Source organism: Populus trichocarpa, chromosome 11, assembly GCF_000002775.5.
Source record: "Populus trichocarpa isolate Nisqually-1 chromosome 11, P.trichocarpa_v4.1, whole genome shotgun sequence".
NCBI lineage: Eukaryota > Viridiplantae > Streptophyta > Magnoliopsida > Malpighiales > Salicaceae > Populus > Populus trichocarpa.
Genome location: NC_037295.2, coordinates 11,452,201 through 11,465,676, shown reverse-complemented (window position 1 = coordinate 11,465,676; position 13,476 = coordinate 11,452,201). Strand labels below are relative to the sequence as shown.

General features: G+C 33.6%; 1 protein-coding gene across 2 annotated transcripts; it reads left to right on the top strand.

Annotated features, from left to right (window-relative positions):
- Positions 1-5,343: 5,343 nt before the first annotated feature.
- Positions 5,344-11,568, top strand: LOC7483626 (uncharacterized). 2 transcript variants are annotated; one of them, XM_002317302.4, is made up of 14 exons: positions 5,344-5,653; positions 5,822-5,901; positions 6,052-6,264; positions 6,844-6,941; positions 7,124-7,317; positions 7,479-7,648; positions 7,942-8,286; positions 8,368-8,432; positions 9,037-9,085; positions 9,165-9,321; positions 9,653-9,737; positions 9,824-9,893; positions 10,392-10,532; positions 10,987-11,568. In XM_002317302.4, exons 1-14 carry the CDS (start codon positions 5,536-5,538, stop codon positions 11,311-11,313), a joined length of 2,112 nt encoding a protein of 703 aa, XP_002317338.4. In that variant the 5' UTR covers positions 5,344-5,535; the 3' UTR covers positions 11,314-11,568. The 2 variants fall into 2 exon arrangements, with proteins under 2 accessions (XP_002317338.4, XP_024437145.2); XM_024581377.2 differs by having other exon boundaries at positions 5,358-5,653; positions 5,828-5,901.
- Positions 11,569-13,476: the final 1,908 nt, after the last annotated feature.

Below are 13,476 nucleotides of genomic sequence, written 5' to 3'. Positions count from 1 at the left end.
TTAATTAAGCTTAATTCTCAATCAACTCATATGTTGTTGAAAGAAGGAATTGAAAAAAAAATTAATTACAAAAATTGACCAACAAAAAAACCAGAGTTAACTTGCAAAATCCACGACTCGGGTTATGAGACTGAGATAATCTCATAGTAAGCAAACCAAAATAAACTATGAAGCTCAATCCGTAGTAGGAAATTATTAGTTTTTTTTTAAAATATAAATAAAATATTAAGAGTATGAAGAATATTTTAATAATATTATTAAATCTAACCAAATGAGTTAATTTTTAAACCTTCATTCAACTATTTACCAGACCCAGGCGTCTTAGGTCTAGCACCCAAGTAAGTTAGGTCTGGCATATTTGTCAAACCAAAGTAAACACGGGTCTGGTGCAGCTTTTTTACTCTAAGAATAATAAAACAATATCAAAATACTAAAATGCCCCCTATGATTATAGAAAATTACACAAAAACAGTGTGAAAGAACAAAAATAATTACATGTGCAAAGCTTATTTTTTGTCTTTTCCAAGGCTAAAAATGTATTTTAACTATTTAACAGTTTGTGAAAGATTAAAAAAAACCCTAGGCAGCAGGCCTTAATTTTGTTAACCTTGAGGGTAGAATACTATTTTTACTATGCAAATAAACGTGAAAAGACTATCATACCCCGCTTAAACGTTTAATGACCAATAAGTCTATGAAAAGTACTAAAATACCTCCATAACCAGGGCTTCAATTTTTTCAACCAAATGGCAAAATTTTAATTTAATTTTCTATGAAAACACAACATTAGCCTCATCCCAAAGCTTTAGAGCTTGGAAAATCCTCTGTGCAAGTCTATAATGGATTGTGTCTTGGTCCACAGTATATTTGCATAGGGTTACCATACTCAAGCTGTTTGGGTCTAGCAACCAAGTAAACATGGGTTCAACGTAGCTTTTTTAATTTATATATAATAGCCAGACCAAAGTGTATTGGGTATGGCTACCATGTTACACCCAAGGTACTTGGGAATGACAAACATACCTGATTTGACAAACAAATAGGACAATTGTGCACTTTAGTTGTCAGGAGAGAGAAAAGAAAGAAAAAACGCAAATAATCGATCACCGACGGTAATCCAACCACTATTTGTCTACACACGCCACACCATTAGAAGAGAGCATGATTGCATTTCTAATTAGACGGCGGATGGCTAGATTTGACCACCGAGAAACGTCATATGCGCCTCCTTAATGGCACGGGCGCTACCCATTCGCTAGGGTGTGAAGAATACGCTCTAGCAGCTTTTCGATTAAAAAATAACAAATAAAATATGAAAATACTAAAACACCCCCATGGTTCTCTTAATTACACAAAATACCAATGTAAAAATACCAAAATACCTCTAAAGAAAAAGCTTCTTTTTATCTTTTCTGAAGCTAAAAACGTTATTTTACTGTACATGAAAATTGAAAAAAACCTAAAATACCCTTATCTAGCAGCCCATCCTTTTTTATCTTGGGGGCAAAGAAGTATTTTTACTGTTATGAATATTGTGAAAAGTCAAGAAAGCCATTGGTTAACAGTTTTAAATTTTGATGACTCTTGAGGTAAAACAATAGTTTTACTATGTTAAAAAAAAAATTAGTTACAAAGTAATTACTTACAAAAAGATTAATTACAATGTAGGAAGACAAAATTCTATAAGTTCTTTCATAAAGGTAAAATGCATGTAAACAAAGCTATACCTAAGAAACTATAATATCTTTAAGGTCTATGACCGTCCTATCCAGCAGAATGTGATGAACCTGCAACACATAGGATTATGGAATAACATTTAATCTAAGTACTCAATTCTAAATATTGTATACAAGAATAACAAATATTCCATAGTCAATACATCGTAAGAACTCCCATTTAAAGTTTAATGAAATCTCACTACATGTTTATTTAATATATCGATATTAACATCACATGCATTTCACAAAGGACTTCTACCGATACAATAATATACAATCAATAACTTTCATCTGAGATGATAAGCTTAGCATCAGTGGCTTTCATAACAATGGCTACCATCCACAATAGTGCTTATCAAACAGTCGGTATCGTCCTTAACGACACTTAACAAACAATAGCTCTTTTCTTTTCCCATTTGGTTTCATCCCTTTCTTTATGTTACAACAATACATTCTCTTTTCATATTATTTTGTTCTCTTATTTGAACAAATATACATAAGATGCATGTTTCAAGAAATTTAAACTAGAATTGAAAATAAAGATTAAGATGTTAAGTACCTACTTGCAGCTCCGACTAAATGTGTTTATCCAACTGCCGAAGATGTCACTCTTATTGCCTCTCCTAAATCTAGAGAAGGTACTCGCATTAATATCTCATAATTTTCACAATAATTCTAAAGTGTCTAATTTCAAAACACAATAAAATTTTCATTTTGTTTCAAAATAAGATTTAATTCAATTTTAAATCATCATCAATATCTCTACATACACAACACATTCAATTAAACAAATATTCATTAAATTCCACAATTCTTCATATATGTTCCTTTTATGGTCGACACCACATCTATTAACCATAATAAGGGAGAAGAAGGGCTAGATTTTGGCCAAATGACTATGATACACCTTACTTAAGCCATGTTTTTATTTTTCTATATTTTAGTTCACCTTTTAACATTTTTCCAGAGCCTTCTCAAGATCTGATTTCCCTAAAACATTTACTCGATGTAGAACAATATGTTAGGTGAATCCATGTAAAATCTCATCTTGATTTGACAGTCAGATTAAGAGTTATACTTATTAGCATAAAACTGGTCGATAGGTTATTTTACACCAAAATTCAAGTTTTCTTGTGCCCTCCTTGCATATAGCATGTTAATTATTCTACTAAGTCCTTAGGACCATTTTCTTATGCCATAAACAATAAAATAAAGAAATAAAATTGAATTACCTAAGTGTAAAATGTAAAAAATAAAATAAAGATAAAAAATGAGAAAAATGATTGAAAAGTTAAGTGGACAATCTAAAGTATCTTGATTAGTTCCAACAATAGTTTAACAACCTATTTTCTTGAGTTTATAGTAACAACAACAACAATAATTTTCTTTTAATCTTTGATTATATTAAACTAGGCCACGTGTCCCCTTTTTTTTACATAAAAATGATGTTAAGTGCTTATTGAATACAAAACCAAAATGTAGCTCAATTATTAGCCCATTAAATACAAAAGGACAAATATAGATAGAAAAAAAGGATCTAAAAAAATCAGTCTAAGTCAACTTGAATCAGTATGACAAACTTGTAACCCTAATAATTAAGGCTCAACCAATCCTGGTTATTCCACTAAACCCGCAATCCAAGTCATGAGATTAGGATAACTCAATAAAAAAGAAAATGATAAAAATCACAAAGCCTATTTTTTTACAAAAAAAAAAAAGCCAACCCATATTAACTTTGCAAACCTGTGACTTTAGTCATTAGACCGGAAATACCCTATCTAGAAAAATCATGAAACTCAATTTTCATTCAATCAAATATTGAAGGATAAAAATTGAAAAGAATTTCAATTATACAAAAGGATTCAAAACAAAAGGTAGTAATTAAAAGAATGATGATCAAAATTGAGATATAAAATAAATTTGATCTTTGATTGAAAGGTAAAATTGAAAAGAAAAATCAATTTAACAAAAGAACAAAAATAATCAAAAGAATAAGGATTAAAATTGAAATAAGAAATACAAACAAAATTTTGATGGAAGAGTAAAATTGAAAAGAAAAATCAATTTAACAAAAAAAATCAAAACAATGAGGACCAGATTGAAAAAATAATATGACAAATTGAGATTGAAATATGAAATATGAAATTAAAAACAAATAAAACTTCTACAAAAAAAAAAAAACCATAAACAAAAGCTAGAAATCAAAAGAATAAGAACTGAAGTTGAAACACAAACAACAAAAAGGACCAAGTGTTGGAGGAGAAAGAAAAAAGAAAAAAAATGGCACTACCAACGATAAACCACCCTGCCACCTTTTACATATGCACCATCAATAGAAAGATGACAAGGTGACGATAAAATATGATGGAACTGTATTTTTGGTTATTAGAGGCGCTGCACATGCCATTCAAAATGAGCAGGAGCCCTTACGCATCAATACTTTTCAAATTAAATAATATTTAATCGATGTAAAAAAATTAAATTACCCTTATGCCTGTTTGTTTACTGGAAAGTAGTTTCATTTTGGAAAGTGAATTCTAGGAAAGTGAATTCCAGGAAAGTGAATTATTTTCCGATGTTTGGTAGTGTAATGGAAAATAAGTTGGAAAACACTTTCCAGTGTTTGGTTATGTCATGAAAAATGAGTTGGAAAATAACTTATTAATGTTTTATTTTTTTTCAAGTTTATTAAAATAATGAGAAACAAATCTTACAAATTAAAAAATTGAATGAGAATGAAATTGAAAAAAACATATAATTTCATAAATTATCTCAAATAAAATAAATAATAATCAAAATAATAGAGATTAAATCTAAAAAATAAAAAAAATTGAAAGATGAAGAAATTAAAATAATAATAATTAACATTTCATAAATTATTTCAAATAAAATAAGTAACAATAAAAAGAATAAGGACCAAATTTGATAGATAAAAAATTTCAATTAAAAATGATAAGGGAAAAGCAAATAACAATTATAAAAATGAGAACCAAACTTAATATAAAAATTAAATTCTAAGGGATGAAATTGAAAAACAAATATTAAAACAAAATATATATATAACAATCAAAAGTTTGAGGATCAAATTTGATATAATCAGCAAATAATATGACATTTCTAAATTTTTCACAACTTTCGGAAAGTGTTTTCCGTCCAAAATAAAAGGAAAACACTTTCCTGGAAACCAAGTCAAATTTTTCTTTGACTGGAAAGTGTTTTCCGTTGACCAACTTTTCTAATGACAAACAAATACAGGAAAGTTTGGAAAGTGATTTCCCGGAAACCACTTTCCGGGAAACAAATACCCCCGAAATCAATAATAACAAAAAAAAAAATTGATGTAAAAAGACGGAGAACCTTTGTATATATATTTTAAGTTTTTTTATTTTAAAAATAAAGTTATAATTTTATTGTATTTTAAAAGGTAAATTTCAAAACTTCTTAACATGAAAAGTAATTGAGTTATTTTTACCGGGGGGGGGGGGGGGGGGGGGGGGGAACACATGTGCCCGGGGCCAATCCCTCAAGAACTAATAAATCCTGCGAAAAACAATAGGTTAATTGTTAGTTAATAAATATTATATAACAAAAATAATTGGCTTAGAGAAAAAAATGGAAAAAAAAAAAAGAATTGAATAAATTAAATAGAAGGGGAGCCATAACCCAGGAGGAGTCTTCAACCATGATGCTTCTATGCCCTCGTGTCTTTGATCCCAGTCTTTCCTTGTGAAAAGAAAATATGCTTTGCCTTCATTTTCGTTCCTTTAGCCACCTCAAATCTGTCTAAATCAAACCTACGCACCTCCCTGCGCAGGATATGGAGTCGCCTTCTTTTGTATCCAAAGCAAGGACCGCCATCCATTCCGCTGCTGCTAAAGCGGAGCAAGTTTTCACTGACATTAAATCAGACTTTATATCCGATCGAGAAGGGCCAGGTTCCCCGTCTCTATCTCTCTTCAATCTATATCCACTGCTTTCTTTCCTTTTATTCCCCTCTCCTTTTCTTTCTCATGTAGAAAAAGATGCGTGTATATATATATATATTAATTAATTAATTAATCATCGATGGAGTTTTGATTTTTTGTTGAAATGAACCGGAGAAGACTCAGATAAGATATCGCCAAAGGAATCGATAAAAGAATCGGGAGAAAAGTCGTCTCCGCGCAATGACAGCGAGTCAAAGGTGAACTAATTTTTGTTTTTTTTGTTTTTACAAAATAGGTGTGTTTTGATTCGATTGAGAATTTGAACTTGATTTGAATAAATGTTTTTTTTTTAGTATTCTTGAAAAAAGAAAAAAGAAAAAATTATTGTGGGCAATGGCATGATGCAGAATAAGAATGAAGGGAAGCAGCAACATATGAGGTGGAGACCTGGAAAAAAAGGGACTAAGCTGGATTGGCAAGATAGATTCAAGAATACTATAAGATTAGGAGGGAAAAGAGGACCTGACAACAACAACAAAGCTGAAAACTCAACCATGGCTCTTCCATGTTACGATGAAAATCTGTACTTACTCAACATGAAAAACGAGGAGGAGGCCAAGGTATCAAACTAACATCACCCTCATTTTATATTTGCCGTTTGTATGATCTATTTGCTTGACGTTTGACGTGTCCATCATGTTGTTTGCTTCAAATGTGCTGATGAGTGAATGACTTACGCTTTAGTGTTTTCGAAATGCCTGTTTAGCAGTGATGTTGTTGCCAGTGATCTGAAGAACAAAAATAAAGAAAGGAGCTTTTCCAAATCGATCGATGGAAATGCGATCAGACAGAATTTTATAGGTTATAATTAGGTTTCTGTAATTTGGCCTGACAAGGCTTTTATTTGTTGCCGCAGCCAGTTAATACTTAAGCCAAGTGGTAGTTTTCTCACCAATTGACTTTTTTTCTTTTCTTTACCTAAAAAGGGTCATGCTGAATAAGCTTCTCTGTTTTCTTACAACAGAGTAGTGCATTTGTTCCTACAATATATAGGAGGAGTATGAAGCTAATAGGAAAAGCTTTTGTCTGTTCCATTATCCAACACCTTTGATTGTTGCTTGTTTTGCTGCATAGCTCACACATATGTAGAATTTCTTGTTTTTACATGTTTACTTATTTCCAGGATTGATCTTCTGTAGGGCTCACATGTTTCTTCCATAGTAGAAAGATTAAATGCCACCAACCCAGATACAATTCCTCCAATATCTGCCTTGAAGCAATTGGCTGTAGCTGTGGAGTAAGTTGCTGGATATTTTTTTATTCTTTGACCAAAATATTCCCTTTTCTTTTAGTTCTCAGATCATTTTATTAAACTCGGCAAATCTTGAGGCTGTGTCCTGATGAGATTATTCTGTAATTGAATTTGATTTTTCTCCATGCACACAGAGTTCTTAATTGTTTTCTGGGAATCTTTTTCAGTTCTGGAAAAAAGTTTAAGTCAGTGAAAGACATTTTGGCATCATCTGGAGCTTCCTCGCCAATTATGGAGAGGGCAAGCTTAAGCCTTGCTGCAGTTAAGTCATTAATGCTTCGAGACAAGGAGGATAAACTTACATCTGAGTTTGGTAATGATGAGAAGCTGGAATCCTTGATAAAATCATTGTTTGATGCAGGTAGATTCATGATTAGATGACCTTCAGACTGCTTTTCATACCATTTTTCTTTAGTCTTTGATACATTGCATTATATTTTTACATATAAAAATTTGTTAGTTTGTTGCATTATCCTGTGATGATCTTTCACTTCCGTTGTAATATTTGCAAGATATTCGCAGAGGGAAACTTTCTCAGCCGGAACATGAGCCTGGTTTTGGAACCACCATTATTGCCCAGAGATATTCATGGTGCTCCACCTGAGGGCTTTCTTACTAAACTATCTGAAGTAATTGGAAGTTTTACAACCCTGCGAAAAATGGCATTGTTCTGGTGCAAAATTGTTACTGAGGTAAGTGGACTGCTAGAAATTCTATCTGGTGATCTAACACATGGGAAAGACTACATAAGCTTTACAAACCTCAAATAATCACTGCTTTATATAATAAACTGTTAAAATCTAGCACCACTACAAGAACAATTTCCATTGGTCTCTTCACTGCAAAGCAATACACGATAACTAGTTTTCTTTTGGTCCAAACCATGAAATTGTTCAGATAAGATCTTTCACATGCTTTGGAATTTTGAGCATTAGCGTCACTTCACCATTTTCTTTATCTGGCAAAGCATGTTCACCATTTTCAGATAAGAAGACTTTGGTCTGAAGAGCTGTATATACCTGGCATCCCTCTAGATGAGATTCCAGATTTAAATTCCTGTCGTTTGTACCAGCAACTTCAGGTTGTGAATTCTTGTGTTTCTAGAAAAAAGTGGCGCACTCTGGCCACTCAATCAATAGAATCAGTAATGAGGCATGCTGGTTCATGTTCTGAAGAATCAGCTGATCTCCAGGGCACAGTCACCTCACACCATATCTTATATGCTAGAATAAGCACTGGAGAACTTGTTCTTCGATTGGGAGCTGATAGACCTGCTGATAATTTAACCATGTTGGAAACCGGAGAACCTGTATACTCACCGATCACCCAGGTTTGGTTGGTTATTCTCAGTAGCTCTTAACTATGTACTTATAACTTTCTTGTTTAAATCCATTTTCATCCATATATACAGGAAGGACCTTTGCTTACTGAAGATCTTATCAAAGAAACAGAAGAGTTTGTGCTGCGAACTGGAAGGTTAGTGTATTGAGTAATTCCTGTTGTAAAAGTTAGGTGCTAAGCAGAACAGTAAAAACCATCCAAAACAGGGAAGGGTGCTGACCAAACTGAGATAAGGAAGGGCAGGTTGTCGTCCTTGGATCTGCAATCAAATAAATTGCCACTACGTCACCCAATACATTCTGTTAGGAACATTAGTCTCCTTGTATGAGCTAGACCAGCTGAACAAAGTATAATAGATCTGCTAGTCAATTATTATAGTTTTTAAGCCATTGTTCTCTTTGATGTTTTTGTTATAGGATTCCTATGTGCCTCTTAAACAATGTGTTGGATTTGGGCTTCTTTTGCATTCTCTAAGCATCACGAATGGATATGAAATATTAACCATTTAAATTTATGGTCATGCTTGGTTTATGTAGTATGATGCCTGCAATTGACTACAAATTAAATAGTTTATACAAAATACTTATCTTTATCCTAGTTTGGTTCTGTCAAAAAGCACAATATGTTGATCTCAGGCCCATGCACGCCTTTAGCTTTCTGCATTTGAAACTTGTGATGTTTAGGAAAGCAATTAAGCTTTGGGATTTCTTTGATGAATTGTGTTATTTCCAATGGTCAGTGTTGGCGCTGGGTGTTCTCAACTCCTCTCTGACATGCAGGCCTTCAAGGTAGATTCTTCAAACAAAGTCTATCTTATAGATTGTCAGGAAGTTTATGAAAGTAATTGACATTCTATATGTGCGCTAGGCTGCAAATCCTGGTTGTATCTTAGAAGATTTTGTCAGATGGCACTCTCCCCCTGACTGGACAGAAGGTGAGCCAAGTGATGAGGCTCAAGAGTATGTTGATCAAGTTGATTCATCTTCTACGAGAGGCCAACTAAGCAGTCGAATGCAAAAGGAAGGTTTACCCTTTACCCTGGTGACCTCAACTACAATATAGAAGTGTTCATTTAGCAAAGCAATAAGCAGATTAATTCTTAAAGATATTACTACTGCTAGCTATTGCATGTTTCTATGTAAGATGTATTTTACCTGAATTGTGTATTCATCTGGATTTTCTTGTCTATTGAATCACAAATTATTGCATTCTTTTTTCTCCTAATATCCATGATCAAATCAATTAGTTACTTGACTATGTCATAAACTTCACTAACCAGGTTGAAGTTGAGTGTGCTGCTGCTCATTTGAACTTTTATCTGATTTCTCTTGTAATTGAATTTGCAACAATGCTAGGTAACTTGTGGCGTGAACTGTGGGAAACAGCCAAACCTGTACCAGCTGTTAAACAGGCTCCCCTCTTTGATGTGGATTTGGCTGTGTAAGTTTGAATCTTTATATGGATGCTAGTTCTGATTAGTGCTTACACTTGACTTTACAAGGCAGCGTGTTGCTTTAATTCTTCAGGGAGGGTATTCTGAATGACTTAGAAGACATCCCACCTGTTGAGCTTTTTGAACAACTGTTTATTTCTTTGGTAAGATATCTTGAACAGCTCATGTTGCTTATCAATAAGTTATTCCCATCCAGCATTGTTCATTTGCTACACTGCTATATAAAACCCTGGATTTTTATGTCTTTTGATAGCCAGGTCTGTCTGGCCCAAAGACGAAAGATAGCTAGGTCTCTTCAAGCTACATGTTTTTGATAATTAACATTATAAGCTTTCACTAGCTTTCCTGTGGTGCTTGGCGTTTGTCTTTCCTGAATTGCCTTTTGATACCATACTATATCATGAGAAATGTTTTTGATCCTGCAAATTGACGTTTGCATATGACAAAGTTTACACTGCTCTTTGCAACTAAAAAGGAAAAAGTAAAACCGGAAGGAAAAAAATCCAATTCGTCTGCTTTATTGGTACAGTCTGCAACTGCATTGTTAACATGTTATTTTACTTGTTAATTACATGTTGTTAACTTCAAATCGTACCTCTTTTATGGTGTGCTAATAATGTCAGATGTTCTGAAAATTTCAGCTTGGTTTGGGATTTGTAATGGCCGAGGCTAAACTCTCCTGTAACAATGATTTGTTAAAGATATTTTTGGAATGCAAAGACTATGTTGTTGTCACTTGTCAAGGAAAAATCTGGAGTGATAAAATGGATGATCTCTGCCAGGTAGGTTATACCAAGACCATATCAGATAATTATAAGCATTTGTAGCATTTATCGATTCCTTCATTTCAAAATGGCATTTATACTGTTACTTGAAGTACCTAAATTTGTTGCCTGTACACAAAAATACCCTATGCATAACTATGTAACCCATAGTTTTCCATCTCTCTCTTTCACTATTCAGAACAGTCTTTTTTTTTAAGTTCGAAACATGTTTTTGTCATGCACTATTGTAATGAGAAATTATGGCTGGCATTATCTTTCAAAAACACCCCCTTATGGAGAGGTTGGACTTTCAACTATGAACGGTGCATTTTTTGAGTTCTCAGAGCGACCACTTCATGCAAAAATGCTCAAGGGTAGAAGAACTATTTCGAAATTTTCTTGCACTCTAGTTTTCATGTCTTAGTTTTTCTTTTTAAGATTACTTTAATGCGACATTTTTTTGATGTAGTAGGTGTACGAAACAGTAGAGACAATGTTATTGAACCCAGAAGAAGTCCTAAAGGCAGCAAGGCAGATGGAAGAAACCAATACTGTGGGTGAACCAAGACGTAGGTTGAAGATGCTTGGCCTGAGCTTTGGAAGCAAGGAAAGAAACTCGAGAAACCCATCAAAAGATGAGAAGAACTCAGAGGAAAATTCATCTCGCCAACCATTCTCTACCTTCTTTGATGGCAAGTCTTCTTTATTCTTGAAAAAGCCTCCAAGGCCTGAGAGTGTGTCCTTTGGCGACAAAGCTGCATACCAAGATGAAAACGAAAATGATTGGACAATTGTTTAATCAACAGCCTCCTTCCACCGAACCCAGCCCTCTTATTTCTCGTATTGAGCTTTGAAGAAGAAATTGTAAATTATCCCCCCACCCACCCCCCAAAAAAGAAAAAAAGAAAAAAAAAGAGCGCTCATGTGATTCCAGAAGAAAGAAGTAATGAAATAGGTTTTTGATCCAAATGGAATTTCAAGCAATTGTCAATGATGTACTACATTGAATGTTGGTTGAAAACTCTTCCTCTTTATAATGATTGTCTCATTTCAATGTGCGTTGTTGAATACTGACCCATAATTTACCTCTTTTTTTTCATGTCAAGATGCTAATAATGATACTAGTAGAGTAATAGACAGTACAAAATAGAGTAGGGCAACACTGGACACTTAAAAGCCAGTGGCCTGCTGGGCTCCGGTTCTCCGCCTTTTGCTTACGCTGTCGGTGGCCGTGCTCCAATCTTCATCTGAGGGATTATCGTCATTGGGCCTTGTGTCCTCGCTTGTCTTGTTAAATTCATCGTAGTGCATGGAGATGAAAGCTGGGGCGACGAATACACTCAAACAAAAGTAAAGCGCAGTGATCCGAGATTTATGACAAAAGGTGAGTAAGCTATAATGTAATCCTATAATATATATATACTTTATTGAATCAAACTTGCAATGTAACCCTGTTTGAAGGACAAATGATCATCGCCAGGTCTAGCTCGAGAAGATGAGGAATTTCGTGATGGCCCTTGTCCTTGTTTTCATTCTTTGGCTACGCTTAGCAATCCCAGTAGGCTCTTTGCAAGAGGACCAAAGTAATTTCTCTGCCTTCCATTGAGGTTTGAGATCAAGGGATTGTTGCCTTTCTTGTCTCTAAGCAATAATCATTAAGAAAAACATACCTGAATTCATTATTGAATCAAACTGGAGAGTGAGATTGGATGCTGCAGTTCATGGCTATACAGTCGGTATCCAAATTAGTGCGTAGCAGAATGGTCTTTTGCTCGAGTTTCCAAGCAATTGAGTGTGAATAAGACAAGAACAGGATTGTTCGATGCCCAGGCAGGCAACGGCAAGCTGAGTGCCTCTACTATATTTCAGGGCTCGGCCCGTCTTGATTAGTTTCGATTGGAAGGAGAAACAATTTGGGCCAAGTCGGTGCCCAACCTTTATAGACTCAGAGAAGGGCAACTTCATATCTTTCTCAGAAGTTTCAATTTCACCTTACTTATGAAAAACTCACTTTCTGTTTGTTTCTGATATTTTCTTTTATCTTTCTTTTTTACTTAAATCCCCATATATTCTATCCCATGACACCAAAACACTTAAAATTCTAAAAACAAAAATAAATATATAATAATTAGGGTTGACATTGAACTTCTTAGAACAACATGGGTAGTATTAAAAAATGTTGAGCTATAGGAGTTGAATGACAACATTTATGACCTACGGGAGTTACCACTATTAACAAAGACTTAAACGTGTTTTTCGTTGTAGACAATGACATATAAAATAACGTGGATTGATACATTGAAATGATGATTTTGACAATATTAAACAAAATTATTAGATTGGTTATTATTATATGTCTTTTTTTTAAGATAAAATCTTCTTTATCAAATTGATCGGGACAACTCGGTCTTTTCACATTTTAAAAATATAATAAAATAATAAAATAAAATTTTATTTAACCGGCAGCTATGTGCTTTTTTTTAATTTTCAATTTATAAAGCATAGGAAAATAACTACATTATATTTAAAAGCAAAACAAAAATAACTAACATCCGTGGGCTTTTTTGTATTTTCACCCTGGTTTTTTTTAGTTATAATCAAGTTGACTAATAGACAATTTGTATTTTAATAAATATATAATATTATTTAAAAACCAAATGTAGTTAATATGTGCAACACACACGCGGGCGAGTGGGAGACGCCCATACTCTTCATGAGATGCCTAAGGCATCTTTTAGCGACGAAACACCACTTCTTGTGACAATGATGGAAGAAGTATCCCAACATTCTCTTCTCGGTGGTCAAACACATGTACAAGGTGACGCAGTCGTTAAGCTCTGAAAAACTTTTTTACTTTTTTTTATTTTCTCTCTCCTTGTCTTGGGTTTTGTGCCTATCCTTCCAAAAAAAATAAATGTGTCCTATTAGTTTGTATTTGTATCAATTCCAGTACTCATTCTTT

Bases quoted from the DNA above. Each gene is read 5' to 3' on its own strand.
- LOC7483626 (XM_002317302.4), top strand. From the start codon at position 5,536: ATGGAGTCGCCTTCTTTTGTATCCAAAGCAAGGACCGCCATCCATTCC. The intron at 5,654-5,821 runs GTTCCCCGTCTC...GAACCGGAGAAG, and splicing joins ATCCGATCGAGAAGGGCCAG to ACTCAGATAAGATATCGCCA. The intron at 8,433-9,036 runs GTTAGTGTATTG...TCCAATGGTCAG, and splicing joins TTTGTGCTGCGAACTGGAAG to TGTTGGCGCTGGGTGTTCTC.